Source organism: Macaca nemestrina, chromosome 10 (assembly GCF_043159975.1).
Source record: "Macaca nemestrina isolate mMacNem1 chromosome 10, mMacNem.hap1, whole genome shotgun sequence".
Classification (NCBI taxonomy): Eukaryota; Metazoa; Chordata; class Mammalia; order Primates; family Cercopithecidae; genus Macaca; species Macaca nemestrina.
The window spans coordinates 136,648,140-136,665,620 of NC_092134.1; the positions used below are offsets into that span (position 1 = coordinate 136,648,140).

Genomic DNA, 17,481 nt, shown 5'->3' on the forward strand with positions numbered 1-17,481 from the left:
AAGGTCCAGGGTCCGGCCTCCAATTGGAGCCTGTCATTGGCTTCCCCCTCGGCCCGCCCCCTGACCTCTGCCCTGCCGCCGAGCCTCCTGATTGGTCGGCCCTGTCCCGCCGGCGCCGCATTGGCTCTTCTCGCTCGCCCTCCATCCCTGCTCTTGCACTGGTTTGCATCTCCCAGCAGAAGGCGCAGCCATGAATCCGTTATTCGGCCCCAACCTCTTCCTCCTACAGCAGGAGCAGCAGGGCCTGGCCGGGCCGCTGGGGGACTCACTGGGAGGCGACCACTTCGCCGGGGGAGGAGACTTACCCCCGGCGCCTCTCTCGCCGGCCGGCCCTGCTGCCTACTCGCCCCCCGGGCCGGGCCCGGCCCCGCCTGCCGCCATGGCCCTCCGCAATGACCTGGGCTCCAACATCAACGTGCTCAAGACCCTGAACCTCCGGTTCCGCTGCTTCCTGGCCAAGGTGCATGAGCTGGAGCGCCGGAACCGGCTGTTGGAGAAGCAGCTGCAGCAAGCGCTGGAGGAGGGTAAGCAGGGCCGGCGGGGCCTGGGTCGTCGCGACCAGGCCGTGCAGACCGGCTTCGTCAGCCCCATCCGGCCCCTGGGGCTGCCGCTGGGCGCCCGGCCGGCCGCTGTCTGCAGCCCGTCGGCGCGGGTGCTGGGCTCGCCCGCGCGCTCTCCGGCCGGCCCCCTCGCGCCCTCCGCGGCCAGCCTCTCGTCGTCTTCCACCTCCACCTCCACCGCCTACTCCTCGTCTGCCCGCTTCATGCCCGGCACCATCTGGTCGTTCTCGCACGCCCGCCGGCTCGGGCCGGGACTGGAGCCCACTCTGGTGCAAGGGCCTGGCTTGTCGTGGGTGCACCCGGATGGGGTGGGCGTCCAAATCGACACCATCACGCCTGAGATCCGCGCGCTCTACAACGTGCTGGCCAAAGTGAAGCGGGAGCGGGACGAGTACAAGCGGAGGTAGGGATTGGGAAGAGGGGACAGGGCTCTCTGTGTCATGCCCCTCACAACGGGCCGGGAGGCGGTGTGGGTTCCGAAGAATCAGGGGTGAAAAGAATGAGAGGAAAGTTTGTGCTGTATAATGAGGAGCTTGGAAGGAATTGGACGCAGGGAGACTAGAATCTGCAGAGAATGCAGAAGCCCCACTCGTGACAGGAAGAAGGACGCTGGGAGCGGAACACTGGGGAATTCCTACTTTTCCGGCTTGTCTCTGCATCCAGGCTTAACTGCGGGCTTTGTGGGTGTGAAAGGGACTGGGTCTGAGCCCTACCGGTCTCAGCCCTGGGGCAGTTTAGGGATATAAACTTGAAAAGTAGGAGGCAAGGATATAGCGTCAATTTGGGAGAGTAAATTGAGTGAAATTGGAAGGGGGTGGTAAGGAAGGGGCTGTACCTTGCAACGGGTGATTCTTTCACAGCCCAAGGTTTCTCAAAGAATACTGATGGAAACCAGGTACCTGCTGTGGTTTCATAGGAAAAGCTCCGGGACCTCATTGCTTGAGTAGGTCAACAAAGTGGGAAAAGAAAGAGTGAAGGGAATTCCCTAGGGTGAGGGTGGAGAGCAGGGCTGATGGGGGAATCTCTTGGCAGTATAAAACGCCAGCGGTGGAGGGAGAGTGGAGAGCCAGCAGGGGACTGAGCTGGGAGAAGCTGGGATATGGACACTCCCTAGGACTGCGAGGCCGCGGGGCGGGCCCAGTGCATTCTGTGGATGAAGATTTGGCTGTCTGAGAGGAGCCCGGTCCCAAGGGGCAAGGGGAAGGGATGTGATGCCAGGAGTGCTGGCTGTATACCAAGTGGATTCCTTAGATGGCTGATAACCAAGTCGATAGGACAGGAGAACAGAGGTAGTGTCTTGCAGACTCCAACCCATGCCTTGAGGAGGAAGGCGGTGACTGACAGTCAGAGAAGACTTTGGTTTGGCGGTCTCCCCTCTCATCTCAGCTATTATGACCCCTTGTGGGCGGGCCTGGGAACTACCTATGCAGCCCAGTGTAGCCGAGATTCAGCGCTGGGTGAGGATTGGCCGAATGTTCTAGGAAATGACCACTGGGTGTGGGGGCGACCTTCAGGGATCTCCACCCTGCTGGAGTTTACCAGATCAGAGATCAGCAGGCTTTCTGAGCTTGAGTCCTGTCCTTGTGCTGGCTTCCTTAGTTGTGGTCCATGTTACATGTCCTTGGGAGTTTCAGTTGTCCTGAAGTCATTCTGGCACCCGAACCAGCCTGCTCTGCCCGTGCAGGAGCTAACTAACACACTCAGCAGTGGAACAGGCACAGTTCTGGAATACATCCATAACCACAGGAACAACTGCTGTTCTCAGGAGCTTTTTTCTTTTCTTTTTTTTTTTTTTTAACTGAAGGAGCGTTTGTCCTTGGTCCAGCTGTCCAGGGCAGGAAAGAGTTATTCCTTGGGGACTGATTAGCTCATAGCTCTGCAGCACACTGCTGTGTAGAAGGCCGTAGCTAGACTTGGATGGTACGTGATACTGGCAGTGACTCTTCTTCCACCCCAGATCCCTTGCCCTCATTCTGGTCTCTTTATAGCAACACTGTAACTCCTGTTTTCTGCCTGGAAGGCCTGGGATGGCTTGAGCACTAAACTGGGAGGTAGCTGAAGGCCTCCTGGGTTCTATTTTCAGCTCCCCTGCCTTGCGTGTGACCTTTTTTTGAGCCCCCATTTTTCCAACCTAGGATTGGTCCCTGCTTTCTCTCTTCAACCCAGGGATAGAGTTTTTTCTAAGAGTGGTGTTTGGTTCATGCAGAATGCATGGAAATCGCTCTCAGATTCTGCCCATGTTAAGGGAACCTTGTAAGTGAGACCAGATGGAAATGGAGGTGAAAATGAACCTGTTTGTGTGAAATCTGGCTAAAGAACAATAGAATTGTAGTGGACTTCCAGGTGATTCATTTTTAGATTTTTTACCCTGTAAGATTTCCTTAAGCTTAACCTTTAGCTAACCGCCTTCCTTAAGTTTCTTCCAGGTTTTGTTGAGCTCACTGTCAGATAGCCCCTCCTGCCCTCCCTCACACATCTTGTCCAGAGTTAGCATGCCTTTGACAGGTTTACTGTCTTCCTCGAGGGACTCATGGGCTCCAGGGGCATGAGGGCACCACAGTTCATGCCTTCACATCGTAGATGAAGAAACCAAGACCCAGAAAAGATAAGGGGCTTAGCTAAGAAAACATATAACCTGATGCAACTATGGCTCTTAGTGGCCTGACTGTGTGCATGAGAATGCCAGGGGGGAGGGGAGAAGCACCTGTGGGACACACAGGGAAGGGGGCTGGGAGCCAGGAAGGCTGGGAGCTGGGCTGTGTGGGGAGCCCGGCTGTGTGGGGAGCTGGCAGGGTGGTGGCTGGGCTGGCTGCCTCCTCCTGCTCTGCCCAGCAGGGAGGGGCAGCCGAGGTGATGTAGAGGAGTTATTATTAGGAATACTGCAGTGCGGCTGTGAGTGAGGAGAATGGGACCCAGAGGCTGACATAGGAAGGAAGATGGAAGGAAGGGGAAGAAAGGGCTTAAGCCAAGGCTTCAGAAGCTGCCCACTTAGATTTTCGTTTTTCTTGCTGTCTTCTTGGCCCCTTCCTAACCACCTTTCTTGTGTTGAAGTTTCTCTCTTGGTGCAGTTCCTCTCCTTTCTCAGGCTGGCAGAAGGGATGAGCTCACAGGAACAGGGTCTGAGATGTGCTGCTACACCAGCTAGACTGCGGGGCCCTGGAACGCTGGGCAGGTCCTAAGCAGCACATTGCCCTGGCTTCCATCTCTGTGATGGAATGGAATATGCGCCGCCTGCCATGGCTGATGAGACATGACAAAGCTGGCTCTGGGAAGCATGCCCTCCCTAGGACCCTGCCCTGTGGCCCACAGTGTCGTCCAGCCCACCTGCAGCCTTCATCTCTGAACTCTGGGCCCCGCAAGAGGCTGCTTCTAGTTCTCATCCGCCGTACTCACCGGGCCCCTTTACATACTCTGCTTTCTCTTTTCCTCTGGGTTGGAGCGCTAGTAACCCCAGGCTCGTGTTTCCACTGCTGTCATGCTGCTGTAGGACTTCTGGCCTCTGAGCCAGCCTGGCCGCCTCTCTGTGACTCACTTAGAGGAGGCTCTGGGTGGGCAGTTTCTGGAGCTTGTGGGGAAGGACTTTGAGTGTCTCCTACCAGGCTCTTGACCCACTCTGTTGATACAGTATGTGTCCTGCAGATGCTTTTACAGGGTTAAATGATACCACAAGAGGCAGGGCAGCGGGCTCGACGAGCTCTGTTCTGGTGCGGGCAGGAGGCGGGAGCCTGGATCTGTGCGACTGAAGGTGGGAGACTGGGCCGGGTGGACCTGGTGGTCTGGTGTGGGCAGGCGGTGGGCGATGAGGCCAGCCAGACAGCTGGCTGAGCTGGGGCCTGAGCGGGGATGGGCGCCGCAGAGGACTTGGAGCCTCAGCAGTTGCCCAAACAGAGCTCCTGGTGTGTGGCCCGGAGGTTCCGGGAAGGCAGCTGGCGAGCTGGACGCCCGTCAGGAAGCACAGAGCCACGTGACAGCTGCAGTTGGTCACCAGCTGGCTGGCCAGGCATTCCCGTGCCCTGCTTCTCCCCATCCAGGGAACCAGAACTGGGGTCTGAGGCCTGAGCCAGAGAGGTGGGGACAGGGAGCCATGGGGGCAGGGAAGGACTCTGTACCTAAGCTCTCTCTGCCCTTCCCATGTCTGTCAGGTGGGAAGAGGAGTACACGGTGCGGATCCAGCTGCAAGACCGTGTAAATGAGCTCCAGGAGGTGAGGGTGGCACCCCACTTGCTGCTGGTGCTTCACTGGGTGCCCCTGTCTGCCCATGACCCTGCTGCCATCTCCTGTCCCTCCTTGTCATCTTTATCTTCCTTCCACCTCGGCAGTGCCACTAACATCAGGGTTTCTCCCAACTGCAGGAAGCCCAGGAGGCTGATGCCTGCCAGGAGGAGCTGGCACTGAAGGTGGAACAGTTGAAGGCTGAGCTGGTGGTCTTCAAGGGGCTCATGAGTAACGTGAGTGCAGCCCCAGGCTTCCCCGAGGGTCGAAGTGAGGCTTCTGAGGCCAGAGGAGCAGGCCCTTCCAGTGTTGGCCTGTTGGTGTCCCATCCACGGCTCCTCCCCTTCTTTTTGCTCTCCTTCCCTTTTCCCCCAGCCACCCCTAACTCCAGAGAAAGAGAAGGAACAAAAGTCTTGGTGTTGCGTCACAGAGGTGGCGAGATTCTGAGGGCCTAGGGTTACAGAGCAGTTAGTGAGCGGCTTCTGGGGTGGAGGCTCTGCAGCTGGCACCGGGGCCCTGGGCCGATTCCTCAGCCTCTGAGGCATCATCTTTGGCGTGGGGAAATAAAGGCGTGCACTCTGCAGGAGTATCGTGGAGGTGATCATGTACTCAGGACGGTGCCCAGCACGCAGTATTAGCTGGAAGAGTGTGAGCTGTTGCGATTAGTATAGTCCTTTCTCCACTCTTACAATTCCCAGGAGTCTCTTTCTCTCTGGGGATGTAAGTTCCAGGAGGATGAGGACCGCTAATGGTTCCAGTGAGCCCCTGTATGTCCCGGGCACTGGCCATGCTCTTCAGGGCTTCCGTTTGGTCAGGGAGCAGCGGCCCGAGTTGCCCGTTGCCCAGCACATGCACACAGTGCTGTGGGGGGGCCCCCGCTCCCCAGGAAGAGGGGTGCACTCAGCTCAGGGAGACTCCACAGAAGAGGCACCAGTGCAATGTGGTGGGAAGGATGAGGACCTTGCCAGGCCTCATTCGTCCTTGTCTGGAGAACTGGCCGCCTCCTCACTGTTCCCTGGGCTCCCTGGACAGAACCTGTCGGAGCTGGACACCAAGATCCAGGAGAAAGCCATGAAGGTGGATATGGACATCTGCCGCCGCATCGACATCACTGCCAAGCTCTGCGATGTGGCTCAGCAGCGCAACTGCGAGGACATGATCCAGATGTTCCAGGTGAGGACGGAGCTGCCCTCTGCTCTCAGGGGTGGGTGGGGCAGGGAGATGCTTCCTTGGCGGCTGGCCTGGAACGCAGGCCCTGCCTCCTGCTTGGGGAGCCTTACCTGGCACCTGGGGCCCTCACGGGGCTAGGCTGGGGGGTAAGGAGCAGCGTCAGGAGGGGCATTGTGGAAGCGGTCTCTAACGCCGTTTCTCCCTTCCCCCTCTCTCTCCTCTGTCTGCTTCCTCTCCTCTCTTCCTCTTATCTTCTCTCTTGCCTTCTCCACAGAAGAAGCTGGTTAGTTTGATCTCATGCAAGCTTATTAATGTCCCAGTCCCAGTTCTAAGCTGCCTAGGCCTCCTGGCCCTCAGTTTGGGCCCGCTGGGCTCTTGAGCACTGATTTTTTTTCTGCCCTTTCTCTTTTCCTTGCTCTTCCCCTTTTTCTCTCTATCTCTTGTTCTCTTGACTGCATTTCTTTCTCTCCCTTCTCCCCTGGCTTTCCAGATCTGGATGTGATTCAGGTTCTCCTTTGTACACATTGCACCCTCATCCTCCTTGCAACCTAAAGCTTTTTTTTTAGTTGAGTCATTTAATCAGAAAGACTTTTTGTAGAAAATAAATTTCCTCTTGAGCCATCATGCACATCTGACTGCGGCCCCAGCGAGCCCTTCCTCCCTTGTCTGACTCTCTCTTTCTCGATTTCTTCTTGTTCTGCCTTCTCAGTCTGCAGCCCTGGCCTCTGCTGTGTGTCTGTGTGCCTGGCCCTTGGTGACTGTCCGTGTTTCTGTTCCTGTCATTGTAACTGTGACTTTTCTCTCTGTCTGCCCCACCCTTCCTGCTGGTTCACGCTTCTCCCCCATTCCCGCCCTCTCTGCCCGGCCTCCCGCTCCCGCCCTTTCTCCTCATGCACCCGGCCTCGTCTCTGTAGTCTCTGCACTTGTCTCCCATTAAGGTCCCATCCATGGGGGGGCGGAAGCGGGAGCGCAAGGCTGCCGTCGAGGAGGACACCTCCCTGTCGGAGAGTGAGGGGCCCCGCCAGCCCGATGGGGATGAGGAGGAGAGCACAGCCCTCAGCATCAACGAGGAGATGCAGCGCATGCTCAACCAGCTGTGAGTCCGCAGGCCGTGCTCCCGTAGCACCGATGCCACAGCAGCCCAGGAGGCCGGAGCTCCCCAGTCCCCCGCCAGGACGAGGCCCCGCCCGCCCTGACACCCGGGTTCCCTGTCTCTAGGAGGGAGTATGATTTTGAGGACGACTGTGACAGCCTGACTTGGGAGGAGACTGAGGAGACCCTGCTGCTTTGGGAGGATTTCTCAGGCTATGCCATGGCAGCTGCAGAGGCCCAGGGAGAGGTAACCTCTGCTCCCGGCCTCAGGGCCCTCTGGCTCTGCCTCTCCAGCCTGACGCCCACCCCCCCGCTCCTCTCCTCGCTCTGTCCCCCCATGTGGCTGTCATCCTCTACCTGCGTCTCCCCTCTTCCTTTATCCTTTTGCTTTTCTTTCTCCAGTTTCTTTAACCGGACTTCCTCTCTCTCTCTCTCTCCCTGACTTGGCCCTTGGAATGCGCCCTATCCCATCCCTCCCTGGCTGGCCTCCCCTGCTTCCCTTTCTACTCCAGCAGCAGGAAGATAGCCTGGAGAAGGTGATTAAAGATACGGAGTCCCTGTTCAAAACCCGGGAGAAGGAGTATCAGGAGACCATTGACCAGATAGAGGTAAGGGCAGGAGCGGAAGCCAGGGGCACAGTGTCCCAGAGGGTTTTGAGTGGGGCTGCAGGTGCAGTGGCCTCATCCCTCCTGCAGGACCCTAGAGACCAAGGTCTTGGGAGGAGGAGTGATCTCTCAGCTATAGTCCTTCTGGTGGGCTCTGAAGACCTCAGGCTCTAGAAGCAGAGAGATGTTGGTTCAAATCTCAGCTCTGTTACTTACAACCGCTCTGAACGTGTAACAAGTTACTTGTTCCCTCTGAGCCCCTTCCTTCCTCCCTCCCTCCCTCCCTCCCTCTCTTCCTTCCTCCCTTCCTCCCTTCCCCCGTTTTTCTCTCTCTCTCTCTCTCTTCCCCTCTCTCCCTCTCTCCCTCCCTCCCTCTCTTGTCTTTCTGTCCTTTCTTTTTTGAGACAAGGTCTCACTCTGTTTCACTCTGTTGCCTAGGCTGGAGTGATCCTCCCACCCCAGCCTTCTGGGTAGCTGGGACCACAGGTGTGCGCCACCACACCCAGCTAATTTTTATTTTTTATTTTTTGTAGAGATGGGGTCTCCCTGTGTTTCCCAGGCAGGTCTTAAACTCTTGGGCTCAAGTGATCCTCCTGCCTCGGCCTCCCAAAGTGCTAGAATTAAAGGCACGAGCCATGTGTCCTGTCCTGTACCTGTTTCTCTTTCTTTTCTTTTCTTTTCTTTTCTTTTCTTTTCTTTTCTTTTCTTTTCTTTTCTTTTCTTTTCTTTCTTTTTTTTGAGACAGGGTCTTGCTCTGTCACTCCAGGCTCACTGCAGCCTTGATCTTCTGGATCCAAGCAATCCTTCTACCTCAGCCTCCCAAGTAGCTGGGACCACAGGCGTGTGCTACCACGCCCGGCTAATTTTTTGATTTTTTACAGAGATAGGGTCTCACTATGCTTTCCAGGCTGGCCTCAAACTTCTGGGTCCAAGCAGTCCTCCTAACTCGGCCTCCCAAAGTGTTGGGATTACAGGCATGAGCCACTGCGCCTGGCCTTTTTATTTGTAAAATGAGGAATTTAATAGTACCTCATCTATAGGGTTGTTTAGAAGAGCGGATGAAATAATGCACATATGGAGCTTAGGGCAGTGTCTGGCTCATAGCGAGTGTAGCATAGTGGGGACCATTTTATTATTATTAACACTATCAGTGCCATAGCACTGAGACGGACCGGGACTTTCCTGTTTCTTCCACTCAGCCGTTGAGATAACAGAAGTCTCCATGCTTTTTCCCAAGCCTTGAAGTACCTTCTAGAGGTACCTAGAGGCAAGTGGAGCTGGTGCTTTAACTCAAACTCTAGGCTTTAGGACCTGCAAGAAGGATTTGTGGAGGCCGGGCACGGTGGCTCACGCCTGTAATCGCAGCACTTTGGGAGGCCAAGGTGGGCGGATCACGAGGTCAGGAGATCGAGACCATCCTGGCTAACACGGTGAAATCCTGTCTCTACGAAAAATACAAAAAAAATTAGCCGGGCGTGGTGGCGGACACCTGTAGCCCCAGCTACTCGCTACTCGGGAGGCTGAGGCAGGAGAATGACATGAACCCGGGAGGCAGAGTTTGCAGTGAGCCGAGATTGTGCCACTGCTCTCCAGCTGGGTGACAGAGCGAGACTCTGTCTCAAAAAAAAGAAAAAAAAAAGGAAGGATTTGTGGAACCACAGAATGGAGGTTGCTGTGGGAGGAGGGATGGACGGGACCCCTGTGAGCTCTCCTGGCCTGGTGAGATGGTCCTTTCCCGACGCTCTGACTTGAGGAGAGGCATGGAGCCTTCTCTGACTCTCAGCCTCTCTTCAAGCCCATGTGGGAGATTCATACAGTAGTGCCCTCTTACCTGCAGGGCATGTGTTCCAGGACCCACAGTGGATGCCTGAAACCAAAGATAGCACTGACCCCCTGATAGCTTGGGTCCAGGTGCTGTCAACCGGAACGTGTTTCTGTTCATGTCTTCCACCCACACATTCAATGCTTTTTCTCTCTTAACTAAGACTTAGCATGCGGTGTGGCAGTACCTTTTGCAGTTCGAGGTGTGACAGCAAAACTGGCACAAACTTCTTTTTCCTTCTTTACAATTTCACGGATAGAAGATTCTTACTATAGACCTTAGTAACCTCAGTATCGGATTCTTTTTCTTATTAAGTTGAAAACTTTTACCTTTTCACTTAAAGGGAGCACATTTTGGCTTCTCTTTGGCATATCCAAATTGCCAGCATCACTACTCTTGTGCTTTGGGGCCATTATGAAGTAAAAGTAAGGGTTCCTTGAACACAGGCCCTGCGATACCATGACAGTCAATCTGATCACTGAGATGGCTACCAAGTAACTAATGGGCAGGCAGTGCAGACAGTGTGGATCCTTGGGACAGAGGGGAGAGTTCATGTCCCGGTCTGGATAGAGTGAGATTTTTTTTTTTCCCCCAAGATGGAGTCTCGCTCTGTGTCGCCCAGGCTGGAGTGCAGTGGCGCGATCTCGGCTCACTGCAAGCTCCACCTCCCGAGTTCACCCCATTCTCCTGCCTCAGCCTTCCGAGTAGCTGGGTCTACAGGCGCCCGTCACCACGCCCGGCTAATTTTTTTTGTATTTTTCGTAGAGATGGGGTTTCACAGTGTTAGCCAGAATGGTCTGGATCTCCTGACCTCATGATCCGCCCACCTTGGCCTCCCAAAGTGCTGGGATTACAGGCTTGAGCCACCACACCCGGCCAATTGTGTGAGATTTTATCAGGTCACTCAGAACAGTGTGCAATTTAAAACTTAGGAATTGTTTATTTCTGGAATCTTTTTTTTTTTTTGAGATGGAGTCTCGCTCTGTCGCCCAGGCTGGAGTGCAGTGGCACTATCTTGGCTCACTGCAAGCTCTGCCTCCCGGGTTCATGCCATTCTCCTGCCTCAACCTCCCGAGTAGCTGGGACTACAGGTGCCCACCGCCATGCCTGGCTAATTTTTTATATGTTTTAGTAGAGACGGGGTTTCACCATGTTAACCAGGATGGTCTTGATCTCCTGACCTCGTGATCCACCCGCCTCGTCCTCCCAAAGTGCTGGGATTATAGGCGTGAGCCACTGCACCTGGCCTGGAATCTTTCATTTAATATTTTCAGATCAAAGTTCACCTTGGGTACCTGAAGCCGTGGAAAGTGAAACCAGTGGATAAGGAGGGAGTGACTTTATTTTTATTGCTCTCACATTGGATGTGTTTGAGAAAGAAGTCGAGAAATTATTTTCCTATATACTCATTCTCCCAACACACATCAAACTGTCCTGCTTCTTCATCAAACCCGGTTTTCTTGGGCAGGTAAATGAGATTTCGTGGATTTGTGCTGCTAGCTAAAGACATGGCAAGGGAAACCAGTCGTCCCCACCCTTCTGTCTACCCTGGCTCGCTGTTTCCTCCCTGCTGCTTACCTGATTCTTGCCTCCCTCTTTTGGATGGTGGTTTAAGGTCTGTATTTTCACTGCATCTTCAACGAAGTAGAGGCCTTTGTGCAGCCATCTTCGTGAAGAGATCTCGGGCTGCCATCTCTCGCTAGTCTTCCCTGGACCTCCAGTGCCCAGTGTAAAACATGATCTGAAAGAACAAAAATGATATATTAAATGGAATAATGCCTTTTAAGCTATTTTTGGCTGGGTGCGGTGGCTCTTGCCTGTAATCCCAGCACTTTGGGAGGCCAACGCAGGCAGATCACTTGAGGTCAGGAGTTCGAGACCAGCCTGGCCACCAACATGTGAAACCCCGTCTCTACTAAAAATGCAAAAATCAGCCAGGCATTGTGGTGGGCATCTGTAATCCCAGCTACTTGGGAGGCTGAGGCAGAAGAATTGCTGGAATCTGGGAGGTGGAGGCTGCAGTGAACTGAGATTGTGCCACTGTGCTACAGGCTATGCAACAGAGCGAGACTCCGTCTCCAAAAAAAAAAAAAAAAAAAAAAGTATTTTCTTTTCTTTTTTTTTTTTGAGGCGGAGTCTTGCTCTGTTGCCCAGGCTGGAGTGCAGTGGCGCGATCTCGGCTCACTGCAAGCTCCGCCTCCCGGGTTCCCGCCATTCTCCTGCCTCAGCCTCCCGAGTAGCTGGGACTACAGGCGCCGCCATCACGCCCGGCTAATTTTTTGTATTTTTAGTGGAGACGGGGTTTCATTGTGTTAGCCAGGATGGTCTCGATCTCCTGACCTCGTGATCCGCCCGCCTCGGCCTCCCAAAGTGCTGGGATTACAGGCTTGAGCCACCGCGCCCGGCCAAAGGTATTTTCAAATCATGACTCCTCCTCTCTCCCAGTACAATGACTTTAGGCAGCAGTCCCCAACCTTTCTGGTACCAGGGACTGGTTTTGTGGAAGACAGTTTTTCCACTCACCCGGGGGGGAATGGTTTTGGGATGATTCAAGCACATTACATTTATTGTGTACTTTGTTACTATTTTTAAAAATTATTTTATTTTATTTTTTTTGAGACAGAGTTTCGCTCTTGTTGCCCAAGCTGGAGTGCAGTGGCACAATCTTGGCTCACTGCAACCTCTGCCTTCCGGGCTCAAGCGATTCTTCTGCCTCAGCCTCCCAAGTAGCTGGGATTACAGGCATGTGCCACCACGCCTGGCTAATTTTGTATTTTTAGTAGAGACGGGGTTTCTCCATGTTGGTCAGGCTGGTCTTGAACTCCCGACCTCAGGTGATCCACCTGCCTCAGCCTCCCAAAGTGCTGGGATTATAGGCGTGAGCCACCATGCCCAGCCTGTGCACTTTATTTCTATTTTTATTACATTTAATATATAATGAAATAATTATATAACTCACCATAATGTAGAATCAGTGGGAGCCCTGAGCTTGTTTTCTTGCAACTAGACAGTCCCATTGGGGGCTGATGGGAGACAGTGACAGATCATCAGGCATTAGAATCTCATAAGGAGCACGTAACCTAGATCCCTCGCATGCGCAGTTCACAGTAGGGTTCACGCTGCTGTGAGAATCTAATGCCGCCGCGGATCTGACAGGAGGTGGAGCTCGGGCCGTATGCCAGTGATGGGGAGCGGCTGCAAATACAGATGAACCTTCACTCACTTGCCCACTGCTCACCTCCTGCTGTTTGGCCTGGTTCCTAACAGGCCACAGACAGGTACTGGTCCGTGGCCTCGGGTTTGGGGACTTCTGCATTAGGGGAACTGTTAGGAGGACTTGCTGACCTCAGGAGTACCCAAGGTGCCTTTATCTTTGTGACCTTTGATCTCTCAGGGTCACTAAGATGGAGCAAGGACCAGTTCCTCTGGCAAAGCCAAGGCCCGGAGTGGTGGGCGGGAGGCAGTTCTTCCCCACTGCTCCTCACCTCTCTCCATCTCCTCCCCTCTCACCCCCAAGTCTGGTCACACAGCGAGCCTGCAGTTTTTTTTTTTTTTTTTTTTTTTTTTTTTGAGACGGAGTCTAGCTCTGTTGCCCAGGCTGGAGTGCAGTGGCCGGATCTCAGCTCACTGCCAACCCCGCCTCCCGGGTTCACGCCATTCTCCTGCCTCAGCCTCCCGAGTAGCTGGGAGTACAGGCGCCCGCCACCTCGCCCGGCTAATTTTTTTTTGTATTTTAGTAGAGACGGGGTTTCACCGTGTTAGCCAGGATGGTCTCGATCTCCTGAACTCGTGATCCGCCCGTCTCGGCCTCCCAAAGTGCTGGGATTACAGGCTTGAGCCACCGCGCCCGGCCAAGCCTGCAGTTTTCAAGGTAGCTTGTCAAGGACATCTCCTGACTTGCACGTTCACCTCCTGACCTTGTTCCTGCTGTAAATTTGTGAATTAAGTGGGGACATAGACATATGCAGAGACTACTGGTGGCAGTACTAGCCTTGTATTTCAGTAGAATATATTTGGTTCATTTCCTTCTTCCCAGTCTCCCTGAGTGATGGTTCCAGAACCCAGCCCCCTGCACTCCAGCTTTTCCAAGGTGGAGAAATTGGCGTGTAGGCAGCTGATCTGAACAAGGACTGGTGGCTCTGTATTTTCTCCCTGGGTTGAACAGTCACCGTGTCCTGTTCCTCCCACTACTGTGGGGCTCCAGCTGTGGAGCCAAGGCTACCACTGAAGCTGTCCCCACTGGGGCTTCTCACCCAGCCAGCCACCATCTCATCCCAGATGTCACTGTCCTGATCATCTCTGTTGTCTGGCCCTGTAACCTGTTTCCATCTTTCTCTAAGTTCCCACCCTCTCTGTCCAATCCAGATTATCACAGCTGGTATCTTCCCCATTCTCTTCACTCAGGCAGTCACGAACGTCATCTCCAGGCAGTTTCATTTTGCCTCCCCTTGTGGCCCCTGCCCTTTGTACCCAAAACAAAGAGAGGCAGTCGGCTGTCCCTGGCACAGAGTTTGTGCTGCCTGGGCCGTGCCTCTCTGCCTGCCTCAGAGTTTGGGCTGAAGAATGGGCTCTGGGAGGGAGACTGGATTTCTTTGATTCTGAGCCCCATGTTTTCCACGTGTGACATTTCTGAAGTCAGGACATGTCTCAGAATCAATGGCACCTCCAATATGGGAGTCTTCCTTGTAGTGTCTCAGAATGGCTTTTAGGTGAGAAAATAAAGTGATAAGGAGAAAATGGTAAGAGGATTGGGCCCCTTTCAGCAGTGAGCCAGGCTTCTTGTATGCCGTGGTCTCGTGGGCACGTCACGGAGTGAGTTAATTCCCTTCGAGGTCTGGGTCTGCCAGGATGAGGAAGACCCGTCGCTAACCCTTACAGGAGCTCACAGTGCAGGGGATGAGGGATGAGCCAGGCCCGGCGGGAACCCGTGTGGCCCTGGGAGCTTGTGGATCTGCTCCATTCCGCCCACACCGACTTTCCTCACCACTCTTACCAGTCTTAAAAGAACACAGCCTGCCGCAGTACCTTTGCATTCCTCCATAGGCAGAGATTTCCAGGAAAACCAGAGGAAATGATAGCATATTGGGTGCCTTCTGCCTTGGTCTGATTTATTTTAAAATCTGAGCCTTCAGTAATGGCTGCCTGGGCCCCCAGCCCAGCCACTGCTCTTGGCCTGTTAGCCTCCTGGCACGGGGAACAGAGGCGCTGTGAACCCCACCTGCTAACCCTGATGGCCCTGCCTGCCCCACCACAGCTGGAGCTGGCCACAGCCAAGAACGACATGAACCGGCACCTGCATGAGTACATGGAGATGTGTAGCATGAAGCGCGGCCTGGACGTGCAGATGGAGACCTGCCGCCGGCTCATCACCCAGTCTGGAGACCGGTAGGCGCCTCCCCTGGGCATGGGGCCTTCTTGGGGGACGCAGTGGGGAGAAAGGTTGGAACACAGCCCCAAAGACCCTCAGGCAGTGACTGGGTCACATCTTGCTGTGGGGCTGCCCTTTGGGAGTCACCTGGTGTGGCTGTTCCAGACCCACAGCTCTCTCCCTTGGCAGTTGGAAGACGCTGTGTCCATTCATGGTGGGAGGACTGAAACCTCCCAAGGCCACCAGCTCTGGTGGTTCCCCTGGTTAGAGGCAGTTTAAAAACTGGCAAGGAACAGAAGGGTTGTGGGGGCAGATTTTTATCTAACGTCAGGGCCATGATTTATGCATTTGACCCTGTGTAAGTTACACCGCAACAAGAAAGTGAATTTTTAAAAATCACAAAAATACTGCAGATAGACATAAAGCCAACACCCTAGAGTCAGGGTGCTGAAGGCTCGGCAGCTTCTCTCCTCTCCTGTGACTTCAGCTAGTTCGTTCGTTCTTTTTTTTTTTTCTGGCTCACTACAACCCCTGCCTCCTGGGTTCAAGGGATTATCTTGCCTCATGCTCCCAAGTAGCTGGGATTACAGGCGCCTACCACCACACCTGGCTAATTTTTGCATATTTAGTAGAGATGGGGTTTCACCATGTTGGCCAGGCTCGCCCTGAACTCCTGACGTCGTGATCCACCCGCCTTGGCCTCCCAAAGTGCTGGAATTACAGGCGTGAGCCATCGTGCCTGACCTCAGCCTCAGTTCCCAAGACACAGGCGGGGCCCATTTCCCTGTCAGGGTGGGGTTGGAGAGAGTTCAGTCCCTGCCGCTCCCTCTCCATCCCGCGGCCCCGCCCTCGCTTCCGGTACTTCTCACCTGTTGCCAGAGGATGAGGCGGCAGGAAGAGGAGTGCCGTCTTCAGGATTCCGGCCTGCCCCAAGGTTGACGACTAGTGTTTTTTTCTAGAAAGTCTCCTGCTTTCGCTGCGGTCCCGCTTAGCGACCCGCCGCCGCCGCCAAGCGAGGCTGAGGACTCCGATCGCGATGTCTCATCTGATAGCTCCATGAGATAGAGACCTGCCTCTCCCTTGCACCGGAGGCCCTCGCAGCTGGGAACTCAGCAAGGCAGAGGGTGGGGCTGCACCGAGGGGAGCATCAGCTGCAGCAGTGCACCGGGCCTGGCCCCTGGGGACAGGCGCTCCTCCCTCGGGCTTCCTCCCTCGGGCTTGGCTTCTCCAGGGCTCTGCGGTGTCTGGAGCTAGGCTTGGCCCTACCATTTTGGGGCCGTTTCCACCACAGTTGGGGCTCTCCGGCCTTCACGCGTGGGTGTCTGCTACTTCTCCATCTTTAAAATGCTGCCAGAGCGATTGCGGCCCCTCACCTTGTCCACTTATCAGGAATGTGAATGTGGGAACTTTCCTCCATGCCTGTTGTCCGGAGCCAGCTCACTGTCTTCCGCACTGGTGCTGACTGGCCCAGGCACTGGCGTGGAAGAGAACGCCCCTGGAGGCTACACATGGCCTCTGCAGCACACGCAGTTGGAGAGGGCTTCTGTCCCTGTCAGCGGCGGAGGGCGTTGGGGCTGGCCGGGGCACCTTGTCCCTGCTTTGGTCCACATGCTCACGCTGTCCACCTGCTGGGTGGAGTGTATGTGGCTGTGGCCCTCCCTCGTGGATGTGCCGTGGTTTAAAGAGGCCTTAGTGCCCGGGATGGGCACAGTATTTTGAAGGGAGGTGGGAGCTCTTGCTCTCCTGGTCACTGCAGAATGACAGAGAAGGTGAAGCTCCGGGCATGTGTGCGCGGGTGTATGTGCGCTCAGGGTCTCTGTTTAAGTATTAGCTAAACATGTGCCTCCTCCGTGTCTGTCATACTCTGAGACCAACAGGCTACAGTGTCCCTGATTCTTGGAAAAGCCTGGAGAAACGGGGGAGATGCAATTCACAATGCCTTGGTATAGGAGGCTGTGTTGAGCTGACATTCAAATGGATTCTTTAATAATAATGAAACTGGCGAGTATTTAATGTGCACTTTGGTGTCACTGTCTCAAGCACTTCCTAATATTCACTAGTTTGAACTCTGAGGTAGGTACTTTTTTTTTTTTTTTTTTTTTTGAGATGGAGCCTCATACTCTGTTGCCCAGGCTGGAGTGCAGTGGTGTGGTCTCAGCTCACTGCAGCCTCCACCTCCCGAGTTCAAGCGATTCTCCTGCTTCAGCACACCTGTAGCTGGGACTATAGGTGTACGCCATCACTCCTGGCTAATTTTTGTAGTTTTAGTAGAAATGGGGTTTCACCATGTTGGCCAGGCTGGTCTCAAACTCCTGACCTCAGGTGAGCCGCCCACCTTGACCTCCCAAAGTGCTGGGATTACAGGTGTGTGTGCTCTACTGAGGTAGGTACTTTTGTCTCCACTAGGTAAGTCCACGTGCAAAGTGAGGCCCCGGAGTAACTGCCCAAAGCAATTGAGCCTTTCAGTGGCAGAGCCAGGGGTCTGGACCTAGGTCTCAGCGACACGCCTTGCCCCTACCCAAGCTCCCTTAAGGGTGATGATGGAAAGTCACCCTGACCCATCTTTTCCTCAGAACCGTGCGAGGTGGGCGCTAACTTCACCGAGTTTTAAAGATTCTATAGCGCTGCCCATCTTGGGCATGGTTTTAGGTT

General features: G+C 54.6%; 1 protein-coding gene across 6 annotated transcripts; it reads left to right on the forward strand.

The window, feature by feature from the left end:
• Positions 1-146: 146 nt before the first annotated feature.
• LOC105484186 (intermediate filament family orphan 1) lies at positions 147-16,837 on the forward strand. 6 transcript variants are annotated; one of them, XM_011745576.2, is made up of 9 exons: positions 153-963; positions 4,703-4,763; positions 4,913-5,008; positions 5,805-5,945; positions 6,881-7,038; positions 7,161-7,281; positions 7,547-7,642; positions 14,716-14,846; positions 15,789-16,837. In XM_011745576.2, the coding sequence occupies exons 1-9, from the start codon at positions 191-193 to the stop codon at positions 15,892-15,894; spliced, it is 1,683 nt and encodes a 560-aa protein (XP_011743878.1). In that variant the 5' UTR covers positions 153-190; the 3' UTR covers positions 15,895-16,837. The 6 variants fall into 6 exon arrangements, with proteins under 6 accessions (XP_070928420.1, XP_070928422.1, XP_070928419.1 ...); XM_011745577.2 differs by having other exon boundaries at positions 7,550-7,642; XM_071072319.1 differs by lacking the exons at positions 14,716-14,846; positions 15,789-16,837 and adding an exon at positions 10,736-11,006 and having other exon boundaries at positions 147-963; positions 7,550-7,642.
• Positions 16,838-17,481: the final 644 nt, after the last annotated feature.